Consider the following 24,648-nt stretch of genomic DNA (forward strand, 5'->3'; position numbering starts at 1 on the left):
GAGCTGGTTTCGCCTTGGCAGCGATAAGGCCAAAGCTTCGTGGTTGCAGATGCCTGACTGTCGTGGGAAAGACAGCAGGATCCCATCTGCAAATCACCTTTACTGTGTTTCCCTCCCTGGATTTGCTTTTTTGTTGCCCAACTGCCAGCTCTGGTTGAAGACACTGAAGGTACTGAGGATGCCTGTATTGCAGCTGTGAGTTTTAACCATGTAGGGCTGGTGGGAGAAGCCCCCTTGATAGAGATTTGGGTGACTTGTCTGCTCTGGGCTGCGTGGCCCCTGGGTGATGCTGCGGCTGGTACCCAGGCCAGTCTGCTTCCAACCTCACATGGGCAATTCTCCACATAGGAGTTCACTCACCAACCTCAGCCGTTGCCACAGGTACTGCCAGACAAAGGATCAGGAATGTGTGTGTGCCAAACACATGCTTAGAGGCCAGCTAAGCAAATACATCATATTGCATTGAAGTAGCTGTTATGGCAGCTGACCTGGATGTGATTTCCAGGCCAGCTTCCATCTGAGACCTCTAGCTTGTGGGCTCAAAGCCAGGGTGGCCAGAGTGCGGTGTGGGGCTGTCCCACTCACTGGCTTCTGAAAAACCAAATCTGTGCAACAGTTGAATACAAGGCTGCATCTGTGGCTGAGGAGATGGAGAGAGACCAACTGCTGAAGGTGGTAGAGTAGGGGAAAGCCAGTGACAGATGTGGGCCCTTCATTTAGGGGTAGTCCTGATTCACTTGTGTCCAAGTGAATGCGGACAAGAAACTACCATGGTAATGTTCATAGATCACAGTCTGGTTTGGGTCGAAAAGTACCAACCCCCTGCCACGGGCAGGGACACCTTCCACTTGGTTGCTCCAAGCCCTGTGCAACCTCACCTTGAACACTGCCAGGGATGGGGCAGCCACAGCTTCTCTGGGCACCCTGTGCCAGCGCCTCAGCACCCTCACAGGGAAGAATTTCTGCCTTATATTTAACCTTGGCTTCCCCTGTTTCAGTTTAAACCCATCACCCCTTGTCCCATCGCTGCAGTCCCTGATGAAGAGTCCCTCTCCAGCATCCTTGTAGCCCCCTTCAGAACTGGAAGCTGCTCTGAGGTCTCCACGCAGCTTCTCTTCTCCAGGCATGTGGAATAAAGGCATTTTCCAGACATAAACTGTTTCCTGATCCATGGCATGGCCACCAAGCAGAGCCCTGAAGAGAGGGCGAGGGGGGATGTGAGACTGATCTTTGTTGTGATGAGTGATGTAGGTTGAACATTTGAGAGGAGGAAGGAGTAATTTGAAAGAAAATCAGCAACCTTTTGGTTTTTTTGGCATTAAAATCTCTTCAATCAGCTGAGTTTTTTCATAAGAAAGGTTTTGGGGGAAAAATACAAGATGTGGGAGTCAAAAAGAAGTGACTCAGACTTGATGAATGGCAACTGAGTAAATCATTAATGTTTAGTTTTGCAACAGACCCACCTAAGGTGGCATTGCAGAGGCCTGCAAGGTGTCCTCTGCTGTCAGGAGGCAGTCACAGAAGGCTGGCTCTGTGAGCACACATCAGCCTTCCCCAGGGGTGTCGGAAGGAGACCCTGGGGCAAGGGGAGCAGAAGTGGTTTTGCAGGCTGAGGCAATGCTGTGCTGTGTTGGTGTGTCCTGTTTGGTCCAGTCTCTGCTCTGGATCATGAACTGAGTTATTACGAATGTTGGGTTCCTGCATTTTTCATTTCCTCTTTTTCTCTGCAGGCGTCTCGGTGCTGAGCTGGGGAAGTCTGTGGTGTACCAGGAAACCAATGGAGGTGAGAGAAATGGTTACTATTTGCAACTGGTTTGAGGTAATGTTAGGAATACTGCCTCATTCCATCAGCTAAGCCTGGCTAATGAGAGCAGTGATTCAGCTGTGATGTTACTGCTGCTCCTGGCACTGCTAAACCTCATGTCTGACCCTAGACAAAGCAATTTAAATGTGTTCCTTGTTTTCTCCTCTTGCTCATTTGGCTGCCCATCTCCTCTGAAGGAGAGTCCTACCTCAGGCATTAGGCAGAAGCTCTTCCCTGTGAGGGCGGTGAGGCACTGGCACAGGGTGCCCAGACTAGTGGTGAATGCTCCATCCCTGGCAGTGTTCAAGGCCAGGTTGGACAGAGCCTTGAGCAGCATGGTCTAGTGTGAGGTGTCCCTGCGTGTGGCAGGGAGTTGGAACTGGATGCTCTTAAGGTCCTTTCCAACCCAAACCAGTCTGGGATTCTGTGATAGTGCTGCTGCTCCTATAGCCAGAATGGGCTACGTGGTGCATAAGCTGCCATGGTTCTGGTGGGGTTGGCCTCACCCTTTAGGGTTAGTTTTAAATCGGGTCACTTGCTGCAAGGTCTGAAGACATTCATCACTGCACAGCCTGCTCTGAGCAGAGTCCCTTAAGGTTACTGCCAGTGACCAGGCAGTTATAGCTGGGTAGATTATTTCTCTCCTTTCACTTATTCCTGCCCTTTAGTTCACAACTATGTGGGAAATGAGTGGTTAAGACAGGCACCTCAAGGAAACTTTGGCTCTGTAGCTCAGCTTTTGCATGTCAGTCTGGGACTATAGGAATTGTGTTCAGCAGAGACACAGCACATGTCAGTGTTGAAATGTCTTGACCTTGGTAGTGAAACTGGGGAGCTCTCCCAGCTCTCTGCTGCTGGTGTTGCCTTGGGCTGACCCCTTGGTAAGCCACAGAAGGAGTTGCCTCCTTCATGAGTACTGAAGGTTGTTGTGTTGGGTGGTTCATTGTGCACTAATGAATGTGGTATTGACAGCTTCCAGCACTCAGTGAGGAGAAGTGAAAAGGCTCTTTCTCACTCAGAGTTAGGTAATTGTCTTCTACATGGGTTTGCATTGTGAATACAACTAACAGTCTTTGGAAAATCCACTTGGCTGTGTGTGTAGAGGGTGTATGTGCATGCAGGGCAAAGGAGCAAGTCCTTATCTGCCCTGCCCAGTGGGGAGATGCTGCTAAGACATGGTGTGTTATCACTGGAAATGTGATGTCTGGAAAGAAAACTGACTGTGTTTTCAATCCTCTTCAGAAACAAGAGTTGAAATAAAGGAATCTGTGCGGGGACAGGACATCTTCATCATACAGACAATCCCCAGGTAAGCGACCTGTGGCTCAGTTTTACAGCTGGGGTGTGCTTTGAGCTTCTGGTTCAGCAGGTTGCTCCATGGGTTTGTTTGCCATTAGCTAGTGTGATAACCAGTCTCTTTCCAGTGCTTTGACTTACATTTAAGATACCACATAGTGTTAAGTTGTTAAAATTCCCAGGGGCTCTCTTATGCCACAGCAGACTGAGACACTTCCCATCGACTAGCTGAAGTGTGTTACTCGAAGCCAGTCATGCTTATTCCTGCCCTAAGTGACACACCTTTGCTGTGTGTGTCCTTGCAGCTCAGTTGCTTGGTGATTCCTGACTGGCATTTCCATTTTGAGCTGTGGATTTTCCGCTGCCTTCCCATTACCAAGTAGCAGAGACGGCAACAAACAGCAGCTATTGCTTCCATTACAGGCTGCATTACTCTCTCCCTTTCACTATAGTGTGAAACTGAGCTCAGTTTGTCTTACTGATGTTGGCCCCTTTTGGGCTTTTATTTTTGGCTGTTCTAGCGTTGAAGTAAGAGGAAGAAGAGGTGCTGCAAGTAAGCAGGGAGCTAAAAACCCAGCTGCTACCCCCAGGAACCTTGCTGCTCCCTGTCTGAGGAAAAGTGCAGTGAGATAGCACTTGTGTGGTGGGAAGGAGCCTCTTGGTAATGTTTGGCCTGTTGTTAAAGAGATCAGTAGGACTATAAGATCACCTTTCTCACTCCTGGAATTCCTCTTGCAGGCTGAGATATCTTCCTAGGGCTCATCTCTTTCCAGAGAGATGCTCCAAGTGTTTCCTCCCTCAGGGAGCAGCTAAACCTCCAAACTAAACTCCACTGATGCAGGATTATGTTTCAGGTCAATAGTGCCCTTCTGTTGTTCCTCATGAGAGAGCTCTCTGAAGTAACTTGTAACTGAGAGCTCTAAAAGTGAAACAGATAAGGTGTTCAAAGACCGGTAACTCATAGTTAGGGACAGCAATAGTTTTGGGAGGGGAGAATCTCCTCTGCTTTCAACTTGTTGATCCCCTTGTTTATCCATAAACTAAATTCAATGTTGTGGGTGAAGAAATGGGTCCTTTTTAGCCAAAATGTTCAAAGCCTTTCAGGTGAGGACCTACCGTTATGCAGCTAGTTTTTGCTGCAGCTGTAGCTGGCTGCATTGCTTGAGAGGACAGGTTCAAGGGCACCTCAGATTTGCAGTGGGTTTCACTAGAGTAAAACCAGCAACTGTGTTGAATAATGTAAGAATAGGATTTCTACACTCAGTAGTGGTTTGAAAAGCAAACAACATCTTGGGACTTAGTAGGAAGAAAGTAGAGAGGGGAAACAACCTTGTTATGCTGCAGTGTGAATTCACAGTCTGCATGGAGAGAGAGCAGAAAGACCTGAATATTTGATGCAAGCTGACTGTGCAGAAAGCACAGAGCAGAACTGAAGAAGCTACAAAGATAGGTATTATCCAAGAGTGGTGAAGTGTGGACTAGCATTTGGATGAGGGACAAACAAATAGCTCAAGTTCATACTGCAGAGTATGAAAGAGTTGGTGCTTTAGTGATACACTAAAAGGGAAATGAGTCTTTTTAGGGCTGACTCTTGGTGCTGGTTGTTGCAGCTTCACATCAGCCATTTGCTCAGCCCCGAGAACAGGGATCTCCAGGGAGGGCTTGGGCAGGGATGGAGAGCAGTGAGGAGGCTCCAGGCTGCTGGAGAGGGGTTTGGGGGAAAGCAGAGCTGGCATTAAATGTCCTGGTAACCAGCTGACAGTGGTGACAAGGGGTGATGGATTCAAACTGAAACAGAGAAAGTTCAGGTTAGATATAAGGGAGAAGCTCTTTACTGCCTGTGAGGGTGCTGAGGCGCTGGCACAGGGTGCCCAGAGAAGCTGTGGCTGCCCCATCCCTGGCAGTGTTCAAGGGCAGGTTGGACACAGGGGCTTGGAGCAAGCTGCTCTAGTGGAAGGTGTCCCTGCATGTGGCAGGGGTTGAAGCTGAAGGAGCTTTAAGGTCCCTTCCAACCCAAACCAGGCTGGGATTCTATGACAGAGCCACCAGTGCCCCGCAGCAGCAGCAGGACTGCAGGTGCTTTTCGCCATCAGTGGTAACTCTTTTCTCCCAGGAGCAGTCTTGTTCTCCATCTGCTTTCCATGTGAACATACATCTTTTTCAAGAGTAGTTTCAAAAACAGGGATGGAAAAGATTGAATTCCAGGATGAACTTTAAGCAGGCTTAAACTTGTCCAGTTTGTTTTTACATAACACTGATAGTAGCATCTTTTTCTCCTCTCACGTCCTCACTGGCACAGCTGAAACACCAAAGGGAAGAAACAGCCCTTTGTTTGCTTGTTGTCCTGTGTGGCAGGGGTATGTTTTATGTAATTCTTGGCTGGGTGCTTCAGAGCTAACAAAGCTTTCTGTGTGTCAAGGATACTGTTGTGGGGCCAGAGGGAGGGAGAACAGAGACCTAGAGTGCTCCCAAACAAGTATAAGTGGAAGTTCATTCCCAAAGGAAGGGGGAGCAATGGGGAAATGGGAATGGCTAGAGCTTGGTCACGGGTCCCACATATTGAGGCTTGGAAAATGGGATCTTTAAACTCTTGGGGAAGGTGTTCCCAGTGGTCAGGAGGAAAAGAGGACCTCAAGCAGTGTCCCTGCAGAGCTCTGAGCTGCTCCATGCTGTGTATTCCTCTGCTGCTCTGTGGAATGATGGCCCTGTCAGGCCCTGCTCTGCCATCATGGGCTCCTTGGCTGAGCCACCACCAGCACTGTCCTCCTGGGGACCAGGCTGGGAAGTGGAGCTGGCTGTGCTGAAACCCCCCAAGCAGGTCTGGCTGCATTGCAGGAGCATTGCTGGCCCTCTGTCTTCTCTGAAGTGTTCTTCAGTTCCCAAATGGGCTCGAATCACTCTGTGGTGATGCACAAAGTGTCTCTTGGTGCTGGCTTTAAGGAACTAAAAGGGCTTGGCTTTGTTTCCCCCTTCTCAAAATAAATTAAAATGCAGCTTATTACACTCCTCCTGGGCCACAGCAGCCATAGAATCGCAGCATCAGCTGGTGGGAAAAGACCTTTAAGATCATCAAGTCCGACCATCATGGAGAAGCCAACTGAAAGGGGGGTTTTAGGTTGTTCAGCATTTGTTGTGCTGTCATTCCTTCCATCACTAGATGATAGCATGGAGACGCTGACTTCTTCCCAGGTGATGCATCTGGACTTTGTACTGCTCCAAAATGCAAGAAAATTAACCTGCCTTACATTAAAGATACACTGATAAATCCAGCGAGGGTGAAGTCATGTTGGTTTCATGTGTGCTGCTGCTTTAAAAGACTATTTTATTTCAAAGTACACTGTATGAAGTGACATTTGTTCCAACATAAATGAAGAAAAAAGCCTTTTTTGTTGTGCTGTTGGAGCAAAATCATCATATACCTCATGTGAGGATACAGGATCAAATTCTGCTCGCAGCTCTTGAGTGCTGGAGTCATGTCCTGTCCATGTAACAGTCAACTGTAATGTGCTGTGGCACAATAGAAGGAGCTCTGTGAGCACAAGCTAGGTCTTGCATACATTAGCATAAGCTGTATCATTATTTGCTTGGAGGTTTGGTGAGAGGAGGTGTGTCAAAGGAAAAGGAGTTACATTGGATAAGCACTAACATCTGGAATGGGTTTTAACTCTAGAGATGTGAACACTGCTGTCATGGAGCTGTTGATCATGGCGTATGCACTGAAGACTTCCTGTGCCAGGAACATCATTGGGGTCATCCCTTACTTCCCCTACAGCAAACAGAGCAAGATGAGGAAGAGGGGCTCTATAGTCTGCAAGCTGCTGGCTTCCATGCTGGCCAAGGCAGGTGGGTGTCACAGAGAGCAGCAGCATGGCAGGAGGGTGTCTGTCCTTCTGTTCTCCCATCCAGTGCTGGGACATGCTGCTGAGCCCTCCAGCTGCTTTGGGCTATTCATTTTCTTCAGCTTAGTGTTATTTGTTTGTAACTCACACCTGGGAAGCAGCCCTAGAAGTGACATGTTGAAATACAGCATCAGCCCAGTGCTGTGGCTTAACCACAGGCCTGGTTCTCTTTATGTCTTTGGAACTCTTCACATGAACCTGTTGATGCTTATTTTAGCACAAGGCATGTGTGAGTAATAGCTGAAATAGTCTGGAAATGGAGCTATTGAGGATCTCTAGCTGTGTGGGACTCATCTCCTTTCTTTCTTTCCTCTTTTCCTTAGGTTTAACACACATTATCACAATGGACCTTCATCAAAAGGAAATTCAAGGCTTCTTCAGCTTCCCAGTAGACAACCTGAGAGCATCCCCTTTCTTGCTTCAATATATACAGGAAGAAGTGAGGTTACTCTCATTGTATATATATCAACTTGTCTTAATGTGCCAGCAGCACTGGGCCTCTGCTTATGCAATTTGTTGTCAGGCTGGGTCAGTTGTTCTGTTACTGAATTCTTTCTTAGGGGGGGTACCTGTTGCATGTTTCTTAGGCAAGTGAGAAAATGTTCTATTGTATGATTCTACCTGGGTAGAAACCAAACTCTTGCCCATCAGATGAGCTTGTTCTCTGTAAAGTCAGTGCCATTTGAGAGCTCTTCTTCATCCTCCTGCCTCTGATCACCTTTTAAATCCTGTCCCACTGCCTCCCCTCACCCTTTGTTCTGTGGTGGGTGTCTGGCTGCTCTGAATTACTGGCTGACTTTGAGGCTGAGTATGCTGAATGCTGAGCACAGCAGGGCTGGGCCAGGGCATGAGGTTGTATTTTCCATGTGCAGAAGATGGTGATTTATGCCCACATGTTGGGATTAAGGCTTCCCCATATGGGGAACCTTCTCCAGACAGAATTGGCTGCAGGGGTTGGAACTGGAGGATCTTAAGGTCCTTTCCCACCCAAACCAGTCTGTGTTTTTAGCCACAGAATGAAGATTTGGGTCTGGGGAAGGAGAAGGGGGCGTGATTATTCATCCATGTATCAACCCTGTACCAATAAGATCTTTACTTAAATAACTTTTTATCACATCCAGATTCCAGACTACAGAAATGCAGTTATTGTAGCCAAATCTCCTGATGCAGCTAAAAGGTAAATGGATGTTTTACTGACTGGTTAAAAGTAACTTGGAAAAAAATCTGGGCTGATGGAAATATGGGAGGGTCACACATGGGTCAGCAGTCTGGTCTGGAAGTCCCTTGTGCCTGGAAATGGGATGAACATCTGTAGTGGTGCAGATGGGCAGCTGAATTTTGCAGTCCCAGCCCTGTGGGGTCAAACTCTGGTGGTTCACCTGGGGTTAGGATCAGATTTGCTGCATGAGTTTCAACAGTGCCTGATCATCTCAGAGAGCATTTAGCAGATGGAGGCTGGGCAGGAGACCCCTGTGCTGCAGCCAAAGGGGGCTTTGGGGTGTTAAGTTTGCTTCTGGTGAAGTTTCTTGCTGGGGATCAGCCACAGATGTGCAGCCTTTGCTCGCCCTGTTGGGTCTGGGAGAGGTGTGCTCCATCAGCCCAACATCTTCCTGACATGCTGTGGTTGTCCTGCAGGGCTCAGTCCTATGCTGAGAGGCTGCGGCTGGGACTGGCAGTGATCCACGGGGAGGCTCAGTGCACAGAGCAGGACATGGATGATGGACGTCACTCCCCTCCCATGGTCAAAAATGCAACTGTGCATCCTGGCCTGGAGCTGCCGTGTAAGATGGAGCTTCTCTGCTTTCCTGTGGGCAAAAATGAGGGAAGTTTGGTGGGAAACTGCTGTTAGTTTAGGCATGTAGCTGTAACCAACCTAATGGCAGTTGGACCAGTGGGAAGGCTGAAATGGGCAAGTTGCAGGAGAAGGTAGAGGGGAGGGTTTGTATTGAACTCTTTCTGACCATGCAAAGCATCAGTCTTGTTCTCCTTGGCTGTGCCCACTTAACGCTGCCAGACTGACCAAACTCTGCTGAAGGTGGTGCTTTTACAGTGCTCAGCAGCAAAACTCATTGAGCCCATGAAACAGAAAACAAATTCAGAAGTGTTACTAATGTGGGGATAGGCACTGAGGCTGCTGTCCCCAGCGTGCAGGCTGACCTTTTGTCTTCCCCTCCTGCTGCTGCTGAAAATCTGCATCTTGGCAGCCAGATGATTGTGTTCCAGTGTGTTCTGACAAGGTTTTGGGGTTCGTGTGGCTGCAGGAGCATTGCTGTTCTGCTTCCTCAGCTCTTGCCATCAGCTGGCAAGCTGCTGATTTGGGAGCACAGTGCAAAGTCAAAAGGAGGATGCCTATGTTCCAGGAAATGCCATCCCCTTTGGATTGCTTGTGTTCCTGCAACAGCAGCAGTCACAGCAACCAAAATCCAGCTCTCTCTTTGGAGAGGTTTTGCCTTTTTAAATTGGTGGGACGGGAACTGAGTGCAGTGAATGTGGCTGAGAAGCGATGGTGGGAAGAGCTGTGAGCTGCTGTGTGTGATGAGGAGCTACCCCTCATGCAGCCAAGCTTCATATACCAACAGTGGCTATGGCTGTTGCTAAGTGTTTCCTCTTGAAGTTCAGGGAGAGCATCCAGCCAGTTTGTGGGCAGGTTGTGAAGGGCAGGCAGGTGGGACTGCAGGTGTTTTACCTTACCCCATCATCACTCACTGTAATACAGTCAGTTAAACAGTGCTTATGTTGCTGGGGAAACCCCTGCTGGGCCTTGGGGACCAGGTGAGGTTTGGCAGTGGAGCTTTGGACTTCATCCTGCTTGTCCCCTGTCCAAAGGGGATTTTTTCATGCCCTTCCGACAAAACAGGAATGTATGTGGTTACCCTTGGCCTTTTCCTTCCCCACCTACTCTGAAGAGGATGCTGTCCTCCAGAATGTCACTAGCTGACGTTTGCTGCCAGGGCATTGATGTGACTGCATTCTTACTTCTATTTCACTTCAAGGAAGCTCAGCTGTGGGAGCTTGTGCTGCTGGTAAATGGCAGCTCAAACAGAGATGTGCCCTTGTCCAGTTTAATTATGATTCCAGTGCAAAATGGTTTTCAGTCCTCACACAATTAATCTGCTGTGGATCACCACATTCTCATTTCATCTCCTGCAAAAACTTGACTAATGACCTTACATCCTGCATGCCTAAGGCACAGATGTAACACAGTCAAGCTGTGGCTTGGTAGCTGTCTGTCACTGGGGTGGATTATGGGGCCAACTTGTCCAAAGCTCTCAGGAGAAAGTTGCTTTTGTCTCTAGTTGTCTAATCTGATAGATCCCTGGCTTTGAGTGAGCTGGGCTCTGCTGCTGGAGGTGCAGAATACTGAGGTGCTGTGTGTCTAGAAGCAGTCTGGGAGCTTCTAGTGCGTCCTGGTTGTGTTGCAGCCTCTGTTGTGGAGCTGTGCTCTGCCAGGCAGACGTGGAAGTGCAGCTATCCGGGGAGAGGGATGGCAATGCTGTGAGTGTCTGCATTTCCTCTCTTTTATACGCCTCTTTTCTTGTCTGATTCAGGCATTGGAGAAGTGTCTTTGCACCTCAAGTGGCACATAAATCAAACCTGGTGGCCAGCTCTTCCTGCCACTTGTGCCACCATCAGCAATCCCAGTGGTGTAATGTGTGATGGCAGAGTGAAGTAGGGTGCAGCTGTGCCCCTGTGTGGTTTGTGAATGTTAGGACACATGCTATTCAGAGCTGTATGCTTCCTTACATCAAAGCTGGCCAGAAAAACCTCTGGGTGTCAAAGCAGAAGCATTCTGCAGGGCTCAACTACCACAAACCTGGGTCTGGGCAGTTAGAAGGTGGCTGTGACTAAACCCTGGAGCATCCTCCTCTGAGCTACAACTATACTGGTGTGGAGCAGCCTGTCCTCCCTCTCCAGACGCTGCAGTTCAGCATTCCCTGAGTTGTGTTCCAGCCAGAAGAAAGGTGAAGCTACATCTGGGAGCAGCCCCAGAGACCTGCAGTGATGACTTGTGCTTTAATGCTATTCTTCATGGGCTTCCTAGTGAGTTGGCTGAGCTCCTGCCTCCTGGTGTGCACCTTTTATCCCTATTCTAGTAGAGATCATGCACTTCCAGGGAGTCTTACATAGTGTAATAGCTTATTTATTGTCCTGAGAGTGTAGTCTCATTTGATGCTCTGGTTTGATGTCGTATGGAGCTATAACAGGAAAGTGCCAAAGGTACTTCTAGTTGCAGTTCTTCAAGTGCTGTGCTGAAGCAGCAGCAGCTCACATCACTCAGAGCACAGAAATCAGAGCCTTTGGGAGAGGGTGCCGCTCCAAAGTTGTTCTCTTTGATCGTGTGCTCTTTGTGGCTCCAGACTTGCAGCTGGTTTGGGGCTGTGCTTTACCAAATGCATGTGGACTCTACATGTTTCCTAGAGAAAAGGAGTGGGGCACCATCTGTTAAATCATTTCAGTCCCTTCTATAGATAGCTGCTGGTCTGCTTCCAGCCCAGAGCCCAGCAAACTGGGGAGGGGAGAAAGTCTGGGTCCTACCCCTGTCTCTTCCCTGTGTTCAGGCTGGGCTTGGGGCTGTTATCTCTCCTTCCAGGTCTATCTCACAGAACAGCTTGAGCAGCTTCTTGTTCATGGACTCTGTTGCAAATGCAACATTCTTCTTCTTGGTAATTATCACTTTAATCCACACTGGCAGCTCCGAAACAGAACTGGGTTTAGCATTTACCATTGGCGTTGGAACTGGATGAGTTTTGATGTCCCTTCCAGCCCAAACCATTCTATGATTTCTTAATCCATTTTTGACTGTAACAGGCTTATGCACCTGGGAATGCTGGTTCTTTGTGCCAGTGATAAAACTGCTTTTAATGTGAGGTGCTTTAGTGTATATTATATCAGAATGAAAGTGCAGGTTCAAATGTTTGGCTGATGAACTTCTATCCCTACCACCCCTCTGTGTTCTTTGATATTCTTGTTTTATATAACTGGTGGTTGGTTTGAGTTCTTTTCCCCTCTGTTCTTTATCATCCTCCCCTGAAGCTACAAGTACCACAAGCATCTTTTCTGACTCCAGAAAAACCCCAGCAACTCTTTTAACTTAAACGCCTACATAATCCAAGGGGTTACACCAGGCAGAAGTACAGCTCTGGCTTCCTTCTGTTGCCCTCTCTTTTCTACACACAAACAGAGGATTTTGTGTCTGAGAAGGAAAATGTTCTTTATTACTTGAATCGTGTTTTACCTTTTCATAGCACATCTTTATGGTCAAAGATTTTTGAAAGCAAAAGAATCTGGCTGCAGTAACCCCTGTGTAAGCTCTCTTCACACTGGATTTGATGTGGTTGTGGGTAGATCTTTGGCTTGCAATTGTTTTCTCTTTTTTTGCAGAGAAAATTGAACAAGAAAAAGGGAGAACATCTCTTTAGGATCCGGGTAGGTCCACATGTTGCCTACCATCCCTGAAAACTAAAGGAGAATTGAAATACAGCATTTAAACCCCAAGAGATGGGAAGTGCTGCTCAGGTTGTAGCTGCTGTGTTAGCCTTTGAGCATAGCAAGGAATGGGGCTGCTTCCTTTATGGAATGGATTTACTGAAACTTCATGTGTTTCTGGGTAAAACTGGTGCATTTCAGCTCCTTGGGCCTGTTTTTTGCTTAGAAGGGGTTTTTCCCTGGCCTGGCTGTTGGAAATGGGTCTCACTTGTGGATGCACACCAATGGTGGGACAGCAGCCATGTGGAATCCTTTTGGTATTCCACAGCTCCTGCTGGGAGTTCTGTTCCTGCCCAAGCTAGATAACAAGCTAATAACTAATCCAAGCAGGTAGGTAGTGCCTAGAATTGAAATGTATGGTCTGCTTATCTCTTGTGATGCTTAATCTTAGTTTTTCTTTCTCCTAAGAATATTATCCCTTCAGGATTTAGATGTGACTTTGCATTTGATAGACTCAGGAATGATGCAAGGAAAGCTGAGAATCTGCTCCAAAAAGCAGTTAACTCTTCCATGTCCAAGGTAGCTGTGACTTTACCTGCAATACCCAGCAGTGAGTAATGTAACTTTGGTCAAACCAGAACTTTTGGCCACCTTCTGTACAGTTTTGGTCAGCTTATGGAGAGCCAGTCTGTGGAGCTGGTCATGTGTGTGAAGAACACGTCTCCACATGAATCTCTGGAGCTGTGGTCCTCGTAATTGCCTTCATCCCATCCCTCAGACTGACTCACTCAGCATTCCCAGGCACTGAGGAGTTGTGGGAATAGTGCTGCAGCAGCCCGCTGTGCAGGATGGGGAGTTTTGTGCAGGACCTTTGTGACTCAGGAGGCCAGAAATCACTTTTCAGACAGGCTTTTTAATGGGCACTGGCTTGTGTTCTCATGCTGCTCAGGTATTCATCAAAGTAGGTTATCTTAAAGGAGAAAAGTCTCCCTTGTTAGGGCGTCCAAACCCCCTTGGCACTGGAGAAGCCTCTGTGGCCTTGGTAGGACACTTTGCACTCCCCATAGAGAGCCTAAAACCTGGGGAGTGCAGGTGGGGCAGGTAAGTGTTACAAATGCTGGATGTTCCTCTTTGCTTCAGTGGTTAGATCAGCCCAGATTGTCACCTGATGGCCCACATGTGCCCCCCCCTGTGTCCTTTGTGTGCTGCATTCACTGTATAAACCTCTGGCAGGTGACAGGTTTGGCTTATGGACAAGGCCTGTATCAGAGGCTGATTGCAGTCTGGTGCTACATGTGGACACCCTCAGTGCACCCTAGTTCATTTCTCTGTTATTTTTCCTACTGCTTTCAGGATAAAGCCTGTTACAGATGTACTTTTTGCATGACCCATGTCAGTGCACAGTTAGGCAGGCAGCATGGCACTGCTTTCCCAGTACATCTCTTCACCATGTGTCAAGCAGCTCATCAGTGTGTCCTTTTGCTTCCAATTATTGCTTGCACTGAGCTTAAAGAACTGGGTTTGTCCTGCTCTTTAAAACAAACACTTATCAGAAGTTTGCAGAAGCAAATTGCAGAGCAGGTATTTTTAAGGTCCTTACACCCTCTGAAAGAGCCTTGTGTTTGGTGAGATGAGAGAGAGCAAGCAGGCTGCAGTGTGGGTCCCAAAGCCTTCAGAGGATTTTGTGGGTCCAGCAGGTGAAGAACTGCACTTGTAAAGCCCTTGAGAGGTGTTGCTCAGAGCCCATTTGATGTTCCCAGTCAGGAGATACCCTTTTTCTTCAAGTCCTGTTCTGGAGCACACAGAGTCACTGATACTGCCCATAAATGAGGTGCTGCTTTGGAGCTTCCCTTGCACAGGGGGCTGTTGGATGTTTGGATTTGGCTCCTGTCTGAGGTCAGTACAAGGTCCCTACAGAAGCAGAGAGTTTCATCTTTGTGCAGCACTACTCTTTATTTCAGGGGAAATGGAGGAGGGGAGAAAGAAGGGAATGGTTTTAAACTGGAAGAGGATAGATTTAGCTTAGATCTTAGGCACCCTGTGAGGGTGCTGAGGCACTGGCACAGGGTGCCCAAAGAAGCTGTGGCTGCCCCATCCCTGGCAGGGTTCAAGGCCAGGTTGGACACAGGGGCTTGGAGCACTGTGTTCTAGTGGAAGGTGTCCGTGCCTGTGGCAGGGGTTGGAACTGGATGAGCTTTAAGGTCCCTTCCAACCCAAACCAGTCTGGGATTCTATGAAAACAATGATTAAACCAGTGGTTACCTGTTTAGGTGGGTGTCAGGATAACATGAAGCATGTGTCTGCACACCAGTGAAAGATGTAGTTAAAGGCTGGGCCTCTTGTGTGGTGGAGCTGTTGTGGTTTGACTCAAGGGTAACTGACCTGGCCTTTTCTTTCTTCTTATTCTTTAGTGATGATGGCCAAGGAGAAACCACCAATAACTGTGGTTGGAGATGTTGGAGGAAGAATTGCCATCATTGTGGTATGAGTGTGATGGAGAGGAGGGGTGGGAGGGGGGTGGCTTCCTCCCAGCATCTTCTGTTGACCTGCTTTATCCTAGAGAAGAGGAGGAACTGCTCGGGGAGGGTTGGGAATGTGATTGTTGCCACTGTTTTCTCCAGTTTTCCTGGTGGCTTTGGTTATGTCAGCTTTGTGTTGAAACCCTTTGTACTTCAGTGCTTTAAGCCCTGAATTGTCCTTGCTCCTTTGAAGCTGCAAAGGTCACATTTCTATAAATACTCCACAAATCCAGGACACGCAGAGAAATCTTCTGGAATGTTTAAACACTCCCCCCCCCACCCTGCCCCACAACCATCCAGAAAGTCTTGCTGGGCTTCTCATCCTTGCTGTGCCATGCTGCAGTGTAAGTCATCAACACACAGCTACTGTCGCCGTGATAAAACCCACCTTGCTGAAGGGAAGCTCTGTTGGTGTGGTGCAGGGACTCCTTTGTTTCCAAGACACGATGTTTGTTCTGCATACCAGCAGAAGGGTCTGTCCATGAGGGAAATGGCATTCACAGGTGGCTGTCCTCACATCCAACAGCAGCTGAAATAGCTAGGGTTTCTGTTTTACATGTGGCCAAAGCTGCAGTGCCTTGAAGATCCACTCCTGGCCTGCAGGCACAGTCAGCTTTGGGTTTGATGGTATTTCTGTGTCTTCTCAGGATGATATCATTGATGATGTGGAAAGCTTTGTTGCTGCTGCAGAGATCCTGAAAGAGCGTGGAGCCTACAAGATCTTTGTGATGGCTACTCATGGGCTCCTGTCAGCAGATGCCCCCCGTCTCATCGAGGAATCCTCCATCGATGAGGTGGGTCTGCTCTCTGACTGAGGCTCTGGGGGCTGGATTGATGTAGGGCACCAAAACCCACCAACTGATGTTCTTCTCCCGCCCCATAGCTCATCTCTGGAATGACTGATGTCTAGTCATTCCAGTTGTCAGTTTTCGTCATCATGCTGCTTAAGCTAAAACATCAGCTTTCAGTTCCTGAGCTCTTCATGGGCAGGAGGGGGAAGAAGAATCATGTATGTGAATCCTTATTGAGATCAGGATCAGTGTGATGAATCCTTATTGGGATCAGATCAGTCCTGTGTACAGGAGGAGGATACTTCAAACCTCACACAAGTGTATCAGCTGCTGCAGTTGACATGGACCCCTCAGCCTGTGTGGAGGTGGCTGTTGTGGAGTTGGTGATGCTGGCTCCCTCAGCAGTAACTGTCACCTGGGGAGACCATTTCTTATACTCTTTATTCGGACGCACAAGGAGCTCTCCCCTGACCTGCACAGCAGCAGCAGTACACCACCACTCGGGGGGCTCAGTGGGGGCGAGTATCAGCAGCACAACTGATGCTCTTTTCTTTCTGATACTCCATAGGTGGTAGTAACCAACACAGTTCCTCACGAGGTCCAGAAGCTGCAGTGCCCCAAGATAAAGACTGTGGATGTCAGTTTGATTCTCTCTGAAGCCATCCGACGAATCCACAACGGCGAGTCCATGGCTTATCTCTTTCGCAACATCACTGTCGACGACTAGACCTGGTGCTGCCCGTGGCCTGGCTTCCACAAGAGAAGGAAACGTCTGAAAAGGCATCAGTTATAGGCAGAAGACAACTTTATTCCTGTAGGAGCATGAAGGGTTTCAGTCAGGGGCTGGAGCCATTGCATTTTGTGAGCTTTGGGTCATTCTTGTTCTGCAGGGGCAAAGCACATGAGGGTCTTGGTCCTTGCTTGAACACTTGTCTGCACTGCAACCGCAGGCACTGTTCCTGGAGCTGCTTGGGGCTGCTGAGTTGTGGCAGAGTCTCGTGGGGATGGGGAGTGCAGCTCTGCTCTCCAAAACACTAACACTGACCCTGCTACCAAGCAGAGGATATTCAGGTTTGGTGCCTCCTGTGCAGCCCATCCCCTCTGAACAGCCGCTATGCCTGGCCTGTGGGGCTGTTGCTGTAAGCAGGCTCACTTGGCAGCTTGCAGCCCCTTCCACAGGGAAGCAGGACTCACAGCTTGTTCCTTTCTTGTGTGACGCTAATCCTTGGCTGGAGGGGACACTTGAGAAGGCAGCACAAGGGGCTTGTGAAGGGCTTTGTCTGCAGGATGACGGAAGAATAAATTCCCTAACTGTGATCTTCCCCTTGCTGAGGCAGACAAACACTCCAGTAAAACATGTACCACTTCCCAGCCTGCTGAGGAACAAATCCCTTGCTTCCAGAGTGCACTGCTGTCACTAACAGACCCTTCAACTTCTGCCCATATCCTTCTCTTCCCCTCCACCATCTAAATGTGGTCCAGGGTGCTGAGGGCCAGGTAGTGCCTGGGCAGGGCCAGCCTCAGCAGCAATAAACAAGTGTGCCCAGCACCAGAGTGGCCAGGCTCAGAGTTGGGGAGGGGACACGGGGGCTCGGAGCAGGTGGGTCATCTCCAGCAGGGCTGGGTGAGGGCTTAAGGCTGGGGCTGGGCTTCCTGTGTTTTCCAGGTACTAGGAACAAGTCCCAGCTCTGCTCTGGGAGCAGTGTGGCTCCTCAGCCTGTTCCGGGCACACAGTCTGGTGCTGGGAGGGTTATGGAATGCATCTATTGGAGTGTGTGGAGTCCATGCAGATGTCTGCATGTAACCCCTTGCTCTGAGCTAGCATTGGACCATGCTTTTTCTCCTGGGAGATGTGAGCAGCACTGCTCTTCCCTCCCCGTTGTTTGTCACACCTGCCAGCAGCAACGTCAGGGCTTGTTGCCTGTTCTTACCCCATTATGGGCTTGCTTTGGGTAGAGAGCATTGAAGCCGCAGCCCCAAGTGAGCAAAGGGTTGAGCCGTGCCCTGTGGGTTGTAGTCAGCACCAAAGCCTGAGCTGTGCTCAGTGTTCCTGAAGGGAACACTAGACACCAGAAGCAGTTGGCTGGCGTGAAGCCAGGAGCTGTCTCCAAATCCCTGCCTGCTTTAGGAAAGCTGGTACCCCAAGGTCAGGGGGAGATGGTGGCTTGGGGCTGGAATGGACACAGCATCTGCCTGGCCCGATGGAGCCAGGGCCTTGACTGCCATGGATCCTCAGCCCAGGGTCCTTCCCACCGTGCCGCTTTAGGGCTGTGAGCTGCCCCGGGGGTGTCTGCGGAGCTCCGGAGCCTGCAGCTCCGTGCCCGGGTGTCCCCATCCCTTCACCCCCCGGCCAGAGCCCGGTGCACGGGAGCGGGGCCGGGACAGGAGCTGCGGGACCGGAGGAGGCCGCGGGGCGCCAGGGGTGCTCCGCAGCCCCGCCCCCTGCCGGGGGGCTCTGCCAATCGGCGTCGAGGAGCGGCGGGCGGTGGCCAATAAGGAGCAGGCGGGGCAGCGCTCGCCACCCCCGGGGAGCAGAGGGCCGGGGCCGGGCTCGGGCTCCCGCTCCCGCTCCCGTTCTCCGCTCAGCCCGGGTCCCCTCCTGTCGTGGGCCGCAGCAGCGCTGGACCCTGGGCTCCTGCTTGTGACCTCCCCAGCGCTGTGCAGCCGCCTGGGGCCCTGCGCCAGGGGAATGCGGCCGCCCCGGGCTGGGAGCAGCCGGCAGGGGGACACGGACAGGGCAGGGGCCGCTGCCAGGCACGGAGCCGCCGCAGGCCCCGGCTCCTGGGTTGACTCCGTGGGTGCTGACGTGGGGCCGCTGGAGAAGGAGGCAGCGAACGAGAGCAGCATCTCCAAGGCAGCGGCTCTCCCAGTTCCCTTCCCCAGGGCCGCGCTGCCTTTAGAACAAGGTCTGGTTTAAGCCCGAGGAGCCGGTGGTCCGTGGGGCTTCGCTGCCGCTGGGGAAGGGATGGAGTTTTGGGGAGGAAGAGTCGGGGCTGAACCGCTGCTCTGGGTCCTCCCCGTGCTGACAGGGGTTGTCACGCTGTGAGCTGTGGGTCCAAGGGAGCCAGCGCCCTCAGCTCGGCCGGCTGGAGGCTCCACAGCCCTGGAGCTCCGGTCCCACCACCTCCATCCTTCCCTTCCCCACTCCTGACCTGCAGCTGGGAACTGCGTCTGTTCCTTGGGCAGCAGAGAGGCTCCATCAGCACCTCATGGGCCTCATCTCCCACCCCAAGTCCCCTTGGCTCATCCAAGGGCTAAACCCAGCAGTGGTGGGGACCAGAGAGGGACCTCATCCTGCACGGCACTGAGTGGCGCGGGGACATGCTCTTCCTGGTGTCTCCTGGGGCAGGGACCAAGGTCTGGTCCACAGGGACCCTCCCTGGGGCTCACCCCTGCCAGCCTCCTCTCTACCAGCATCTTCCCAAGGAGACCACTCAGGTGAAGGAGGAACAGTCCTGCATGAAAGAGGAAACCTGGATGAGCCAGGAGGCGCTAGGCTTGGGAGCTGCTGCTGGTAACCCTGGGAGGGAGCTTGGCCTTTGCCCCCTGCATCACCCAGCAAAGGAGGACAAGGAAGAGGTGGGAGAAAACCAAGAGGATGAGGAGATGGATGAGGATGAGGAGAAGGCCAGTCCGCCCCTGCTGACACCCCAGAACCCCGGTGGCCCAGCAGCCACCCAGCAGTGGTGATGCTCAGCCCATGTGGGGGGACTCTGGCTCGGGACCTGCCCCTCACACACAGGGAGGGGTCAGCAGCACCCCTCGGCCCACAGCCACGTGTCACTGGGGCAGCTGAAAACAGCCCCTGGTGCCCCCCCCAGACTGTGCTGCCCCCGGCACCCCCCACCCTGCATGAACCCCATGTGGGAGCCCACGGCCCCACCGTGGGGCTGAGCAGCAGCACCTGGCTCCTGCCAAAGGCCAATCCCAGCCCAAGGCAATGAAGCTGCAAGGGGGGAGCAGCACCCGGCTGCTTTCCTGCTCCCTTCCTGGGGCCCCCCTTCATCACCCTCCTGCCCCTCGCAGCGCTGCCGCCATGGCTGGGAAGGCGGCACCGACCCGGCTGCTTTCCCGTCTGGAGCCCAGCACCAGAACCTGCCCCGGCCGCGGGGAACGCTCCCCTCCTTCCCCTAAAGCGAGCTGGAACCTGCTTTGGGAGTGCCCCCAGTGCCACCTGCACTGGGATAACCGGAGCCAGCCAAGGCCCCTCCTCACCCATGGGCGGGCTCAGGTGTCGATGGGCTTAACCCACCCCCAGCACTGACTGCCCTGCAGGACAGGGCCCAGCGGGGGGGGCACCAGCCACAAGCTCCCCCCGGGTGCTGCCTGTGTCCCTCCGTGGTGAGCAGCCCCAGCTGGGAGCTTTCCCCCTTTCCTCCCTGTTTCCTGTCGTGCTGTGCCAGGTCTGTCCTGCCCCGGGGCTCTCCTGGTGCCCTGGGGGCTGCTCTGCTGCTGCCCTTGAGCCCCCCAGCCCTTGCTGGCATCTCTGGAGCTGCTGCATTCCCATTTAGGAAGATTCTGGCCCCAGTGGGTCGTGGCGTGAGCCGGTGTGGCAGTGGGGGCTGGGGGTTTATTCCATGGGATGGAGCTGGGCTATGGAGGCACCAAACCAGGGGCTGGGCGCGCCGTCAGTGTCATTTGATGACACTGATGTCATTGGAGCACTGTGTGCAGTTCTGGTGTCCTCAACATGAGAAGGACATGGAGCTGTTGGAGCAAGTCCAGAGGAGGCCACAAGGATGATGAGGGGCTGGAGCACCTCCTGTATGGAGACAGGGTGAGAAAGTTGGGGCTGTTGAGCCTGGAGAAGAGAAGCTTTGTGGAGAGCTTAGAGAAGCTTCCTGTGTCTGAAGGGAGCTACAAGGATGCTGGGGAGGGACTCTTCATCAGGGACTGGAGTGATGGGACAAGGGGTGATGGGTTCAGTCTGCAGGGGGTTGGAACTGGATGAGCTTTAAGGTCCCTTCCAACACAAACCAGGCTGGGATTTGAAGGCTGGAGATACAGGTCGTGGCTTGGGAGGTCAGGGCCCAGGGCTGAGCCGCCCCAGGGCTCTGCCCATCCCATGGTGGGCACTGGGGGCTGCTGACCCAGGTGCAGTGGGGGACAACCTGAAGGTATCACCTGGCCTTGAGCACAGCAGCGCCAGGTATCCCACGGCGCCGAGGCACAGGTGGGTGATGGCCCCACCTTAACACCCCCATGCCTGCAGGCTCTCCCCTTCCCTCTGCTCCCCCTGCCTCAGGGTGCACCCTCCCAGGGGCTATGGCAGCTCCTGTGGGCCCCCCCGCCATGACCCCCTTCCCCAGTGCCCTGCTGGGACGTGCTCCCAGCAGAGAGACCAGGCTGGACACCTGCTGTTAAAAATGGGATGTCTTCTGTTTGCCTTTTTTTTTATTATTTTTCAGTTAATAGAAAACTTCACCCTGGCCTTGCCTTTTTTTTTTTTTTTTGGGTCTTTTCTCTGTATTTTTTTTAAGCAAGATTGATTTGAAAACTAAAAACCTCCCCTGCTGCCCCCTCCCTGGGCAAGGGTCATGAACAGCACCCGCAGGGACCTCACCTTGATATCCCCCCCCCCCCCCACCCCAGGCCCTGAGGGGGGGTCAGGGGGGTCTGTGCAAGAAGCCAGGCTGGATTTGGGAAGCCAGAGGAGGGGCGCATTTGCTGTGGGTGCTGCAAGAAGCACCCAGGGAGTCCAGAGCTGGGGGGGGGGGGGGGGGGGGGGGGGGCAATGGCTCCGTGTCCCCATGGCAACCTCCATCCCTTGATTTTGTGTTATTCCCCCCCCCCGCTTTTCCCTCTCCTGCCCTGCTGCAGGGATGCTGGGGGAAGCCAGAGGGCCCCCCCCCCACGCACACCCAGCAGCTGCCTCCTTCTCTCTGGGTTTATATACATTAGATATATTTATATATTATAGCTATAGATTTAAAAAAGAAAGGGGGGGTGTAAAGGCCCAGCCGGCGCCTCCTGCAGGGGCTCTCGTGCCCCCCCCCCCAAATAATAATAAATCCTAGAAAACGCTTCCAGTGCGCTGCTCAGGGAGCCCCCGCTCCCAACGCCCTGGCCCGGACCCCCCACCCTTCCTTCATCCCCCCCTCCCAATGCCCCCCCCCTCCACCATCCCAGTCTTATCTCTGGCCGTCCATGGTGGCCACGGCTTTCTGTGGAGGGGCAGCGGGAGGGGGCGCGGGGGGCCAGGCGGGCTGCCCGTGGTGGAGGTGGTGGTGCAGGCCATGGGCGGTGGGTGAGGAGGGGGGCAGCCAGGCCGGCTGGTGGCTGGGGGGCGAGGAGGCCCAGAAGGGGCTGAAGCTGCCCGGGGGGGAGCAGGCCATGGAGGTGATGGGGCTGTTGCTGCTCTGCAGGTTCTCGGAGGTCCGCAGCTTGGAGAACATGGCCAGAGCGTCCGGGAAGTTGGGTGGCGTGGCTGGGGTGTTGCTGGGGGTGCACATCTGTGGGGCAGAGGAAAGGGGGGGGTCAGAGCGGTCTGGTCTGGGAGCCCAACCCCATCCATGGGGACCCATCCCACACCCGGCACCCCACAGCCCCTAGGGATGCTCGGAGTCTGCCTCTGGCTTAGTTTGGGGTACCCAAGGGTCTGGTGGCTCCCTTAAAAGGGGGGGGAGGACTGCCTGGGGAGGGCCAGCAGCCCAGGCTGGGAAGGACATTCTGGAGCATCCTGGATGCTCGAAGCCCTGCAGTGAGGCAGGTTTGGGGAGGAAGCCACTGCTCTGGTGCCAGCTGCTCCCCCAGAGAGAAGCAGTGGGGATGGGGCTGATGCAGTGGGGTTTAGGAGGCCCCCAACTCCCCTTCATACCCCACTGCAGCAGAGAGAGTGAAGGGCAGGCATCCCCCTGCCCCAGATGGGGAACCAATTCAGCAAAGCACTCTTGAATATAGGGGTGTTATATATATATGTAGAAAAGTGTGCAGCAAGCTGCTCTAGTGGAAGGTGTCCCTGCCCGTGGCAGGGGTTGGAGCTGGAGGAGCTTTAAGGTCCCTTCACCCCAGTCTATGGCTCTATAAAGGAGCTGCTTGGCTGGTGAAGGATCAGTCCCTGCCCCACAGCTGGATCCTGCGGGGGTTCTGTGGGGTGCTGGGGGTGACGGTGACATCTCCCCCTCCACCAGAGCACTGCTTTGTCCTCTGCTGCTGGGAAAAGAGATGGGAACTGCACCCATGGAGCCCCTCACGTACCCTGAGCTGTGCAGGGGGGGGTGAAACAGCCAAACACCCCCCCCAACTGCAGGGGGGTGTCTGGGGAGAAGGTGAAAGGTGCTTTGTGGGGATGGGGCGAGCTGTCCCCTGTGCCAGGCTGGGAGGCAATGGGGCACCCGCTGTGCTCCATGGGACCCGCTCGGCCCCGGGATGGGTTTCGGCAGAGCTGGTTTAGAGCCCGCTTCCGGCAGCGCCCGCCGGGAATCGTGGTGTGAAAACACAGGGGAGGGCTGTGGAACGACGGTTCTGCATGGGCTGAGCCCCTGCAGGCTGCCCAGGGCAGCAGGAGCGCGCAGGGATGGAGACAGAAGGGGTTTAGGCAGGAGCCGGGCCCTGAAATGGCTTTGTCCAAGGGACAGAGCCGGCGGTGCCGGCTGCTGCTTCCCTCATGGAAAGAGAAAAGGGGTGCGGGGGGGGGTTGAAATCGGCTTAGGCCGGATCCGCTCCTGCAGGAACCGCCGAGTTCCTGCAACAGGAAAAAGGCATCGGGAAACCCAAAGCAAACCCAACGCAAACCGCCCGGAGGGGCCCAGCTCCCTGCCCCGGCCGGGGGCCGTGCCCTCGGCCAAGGTCAAGCGGTGCTCGGGGACAAGGAGGGGCAACAGCGGGGCCGCCCCCCGGCTCCCAGGGCTCTGGGGGCCCCGCTCCGTGGCGATGCTCGCAGGACAGGCTGCTTCCTGGCAGACATCTTAGCTCGTGTTTACATCCGCCGCGCTCCGGGCCCCAGCAATATGGCTGGCAGGGGAGCCCGGAGCCCCGCGCACCCCGGGTGGGGGGTCCTGGGGTGAGGGGTGGGAAGGGGGTTTTGGGGGGGGGGGGTGTTGGACGCTGTTAGAGCGGGTTTGGGTCGGGAGGGGATGGGGTGCGGGCCCCACTCACCATCTGCGGGGGGTGGTGGCTGCTGGGGATGTTGGTCTCCTGGAAGAAGGCGCTCAGGGCTGTCTGTGGGGACAACGCTGTCAGCTCCAGCACCCGGATAGCGGGGGCACACGGCACCGTGCCCCACCGCCGGCACACCCCCCCACCCAACACCCCGGCGGGACCACCACAGGCTGCACCCATAGGTGCTTCCCCCCTGCCTCCCACGCCAGGCCTAACGCGGGGCTGGTGCTGCCCTTCCCCGGCGCACTCGGGATCGTGCCATTCCCCCCCCGCCTCACGTCGGGGGCCCTACGGACGCGGTGCAGCCCACTCTGTGTTTACAGCCGGCCCCGGGCCGCGCTCGGGTTACGGCCGGGGTACAAACAGCCCCGGGGGAGCTCGGGGCCCGTCCCCGTCCCGTCCCGTCCCCCCCCCCCGCCGCGTGTGTGCTGGGGGGGGGGCAGCGGCCCGTCCACGCGTGCCGGTGGGCCGCGGATGAGCCTGCCCGCCCCGCCCCGTGCCTCTGCGGGTGCCCCGGTTGAAGGAGGAGGGGGGGTGTTCGGTCCCGGTGGAGTGCGGAGGTTGGGGGGGGGGTTCCCGTACCTCGAACTGCCAGTGGGCCGCCTGCAGCAGCTGCTTGGCCTGGTCGGCGGCGCAGCCGGCCGCCAGCACGAACTGGTTGATCATCACCTGGTGCCGCAGCTCCTCCATGTTCACGGACATGGCCGGGCGGCCCCGCACGGCCTCGGGCCGCGGGGCGGGGGGGGGGGCACAGAGAGCACCGGGATCCACCGGGGGGGGGGGGGGGGGGGGGGGGGAGGGAGGGAGGGAGG

The 24,648-nt window shown here is 53.6% G+C and overlaps 2 protein-coding genes across 7 annotated transcripts in view; one reads left to right on the forward strand and one right to left on the reverse strand.

Annotated features, from left to right (window-relative positions):
- Positions 1–17,081, forward strand: part of PRPSAP1 (phosphoribosyl pyrophosphate synthetase associated protein 1) — a 35,425-nt gene extending 18,344 nt beyond the window's left edge. For 3 of the 6 annotated variants that reach the window (XM_061455646.1, XM_061455641.1, XM_061455643.1), the window contains 9 exons: positions 1,731–1,783; positions 3,047–3,113; positions 6,771–6,943; positions 7,323–7,438; positions 8,121–8,176; positions 8,635–8,780; positions 14,838–14,908; positions 15,593–15,739; positions 16,305–17,081. In XM_061455646.1, coding sequence (XP_061311630.1) covers positions 1,731–1,783; positions 3,047–3,113; positions 6,771–6,943; positions 7,323–7,438; positions 8,121–8,176; positions 8,635–8,780; positions 14,838–14,908; positions 15,593–15,739; positions 16,305–16,463 — 988 coding nt within the window. In that variant the 3' untranslated portion in view covers positions 16,464–17,081. Of the gene's footprint in view, positions 1–1,730; positions 1,784–3,046; positions 3,114–6,770; positions 6,944–7,322; positions 7,444–8,120; positions 8,177–8,634; positions 8,781–14,837; positions 14,909–15,592; positions 15,740–16,304 lie in introns of all 6 variants that reach the window. The other 3 variants (XM_061455644.1, XM_061455645.1, XM_061455642.1) reach the window with 2 other exon arrangements.
- Positions 17,082–21,521: 4,440 nt separating this feature from the next.
- UBALD2 (UBA like domain containing 2) lies at positions 21,522–24,590 on the reverse strand. Its single transcript, XM_061455671.1, has 3 exons — positions 24,419–24,590; positions 23,834–23,896; positions 21,522–22,188 (listed from the first exon to the last, which is right to left on the reverse strand). Exons 1-3 carry the CDS (start codon positions 24,536–24,538, stop codon positions 21,868–21,870), a joined length of 504 nt encoding a protein of 167 aa, XP_061311655.1. The 5' UTR covers positions 24,539–24,590; the 3' UTR covers positions 21,522–21,867.
- Between the last annotated feature and the right edge of the window lie 58 nt (positions 24,591–24,648).

The sequence above is a fragment of the Pezoporus flaviventris genome, unplaced genomic scaffold, assembly GCF_033815535.1.
Source record: "Pezoporus flaviventris isolate CSIRO_AGI_PZ_B2104156 unplaced genomic scaffold, CSIRO_AGI_Pfla_v1 ptg000020l, whole genome shotgun sequence".
In the NCBI taxonomy this organism is placed as follows: Eukaryota; Metazoa; Chordata; class Aves; order Psittaciformes; family Psittacidae; genus Pezoporus; species Pezoporus flaviventris.

Coding starts and splice junctions, on each gene's coding strand:
- UBALD2 (XM_061455671.1), bottom strand. CDS start 24,538: ATGTCCGTGAACATGGAGGAGCTGCGGCACCAGGTGATGATCAACCAG. Junction 23,897..24,418: donor CGGCCCACTGGCAGTTCGAG/GTACGGGAACCC, acceptor TTGTCCCCACAG/ACAGCCCTGAGCGCCTTCTT. Junction 22,189..23,833: donor GCCACCACCCCCCGCAGATG/GTGAGTGGGGCC, acceptor TCTGCCCCACAG/ATGTGCACCCCCAGCAACAC.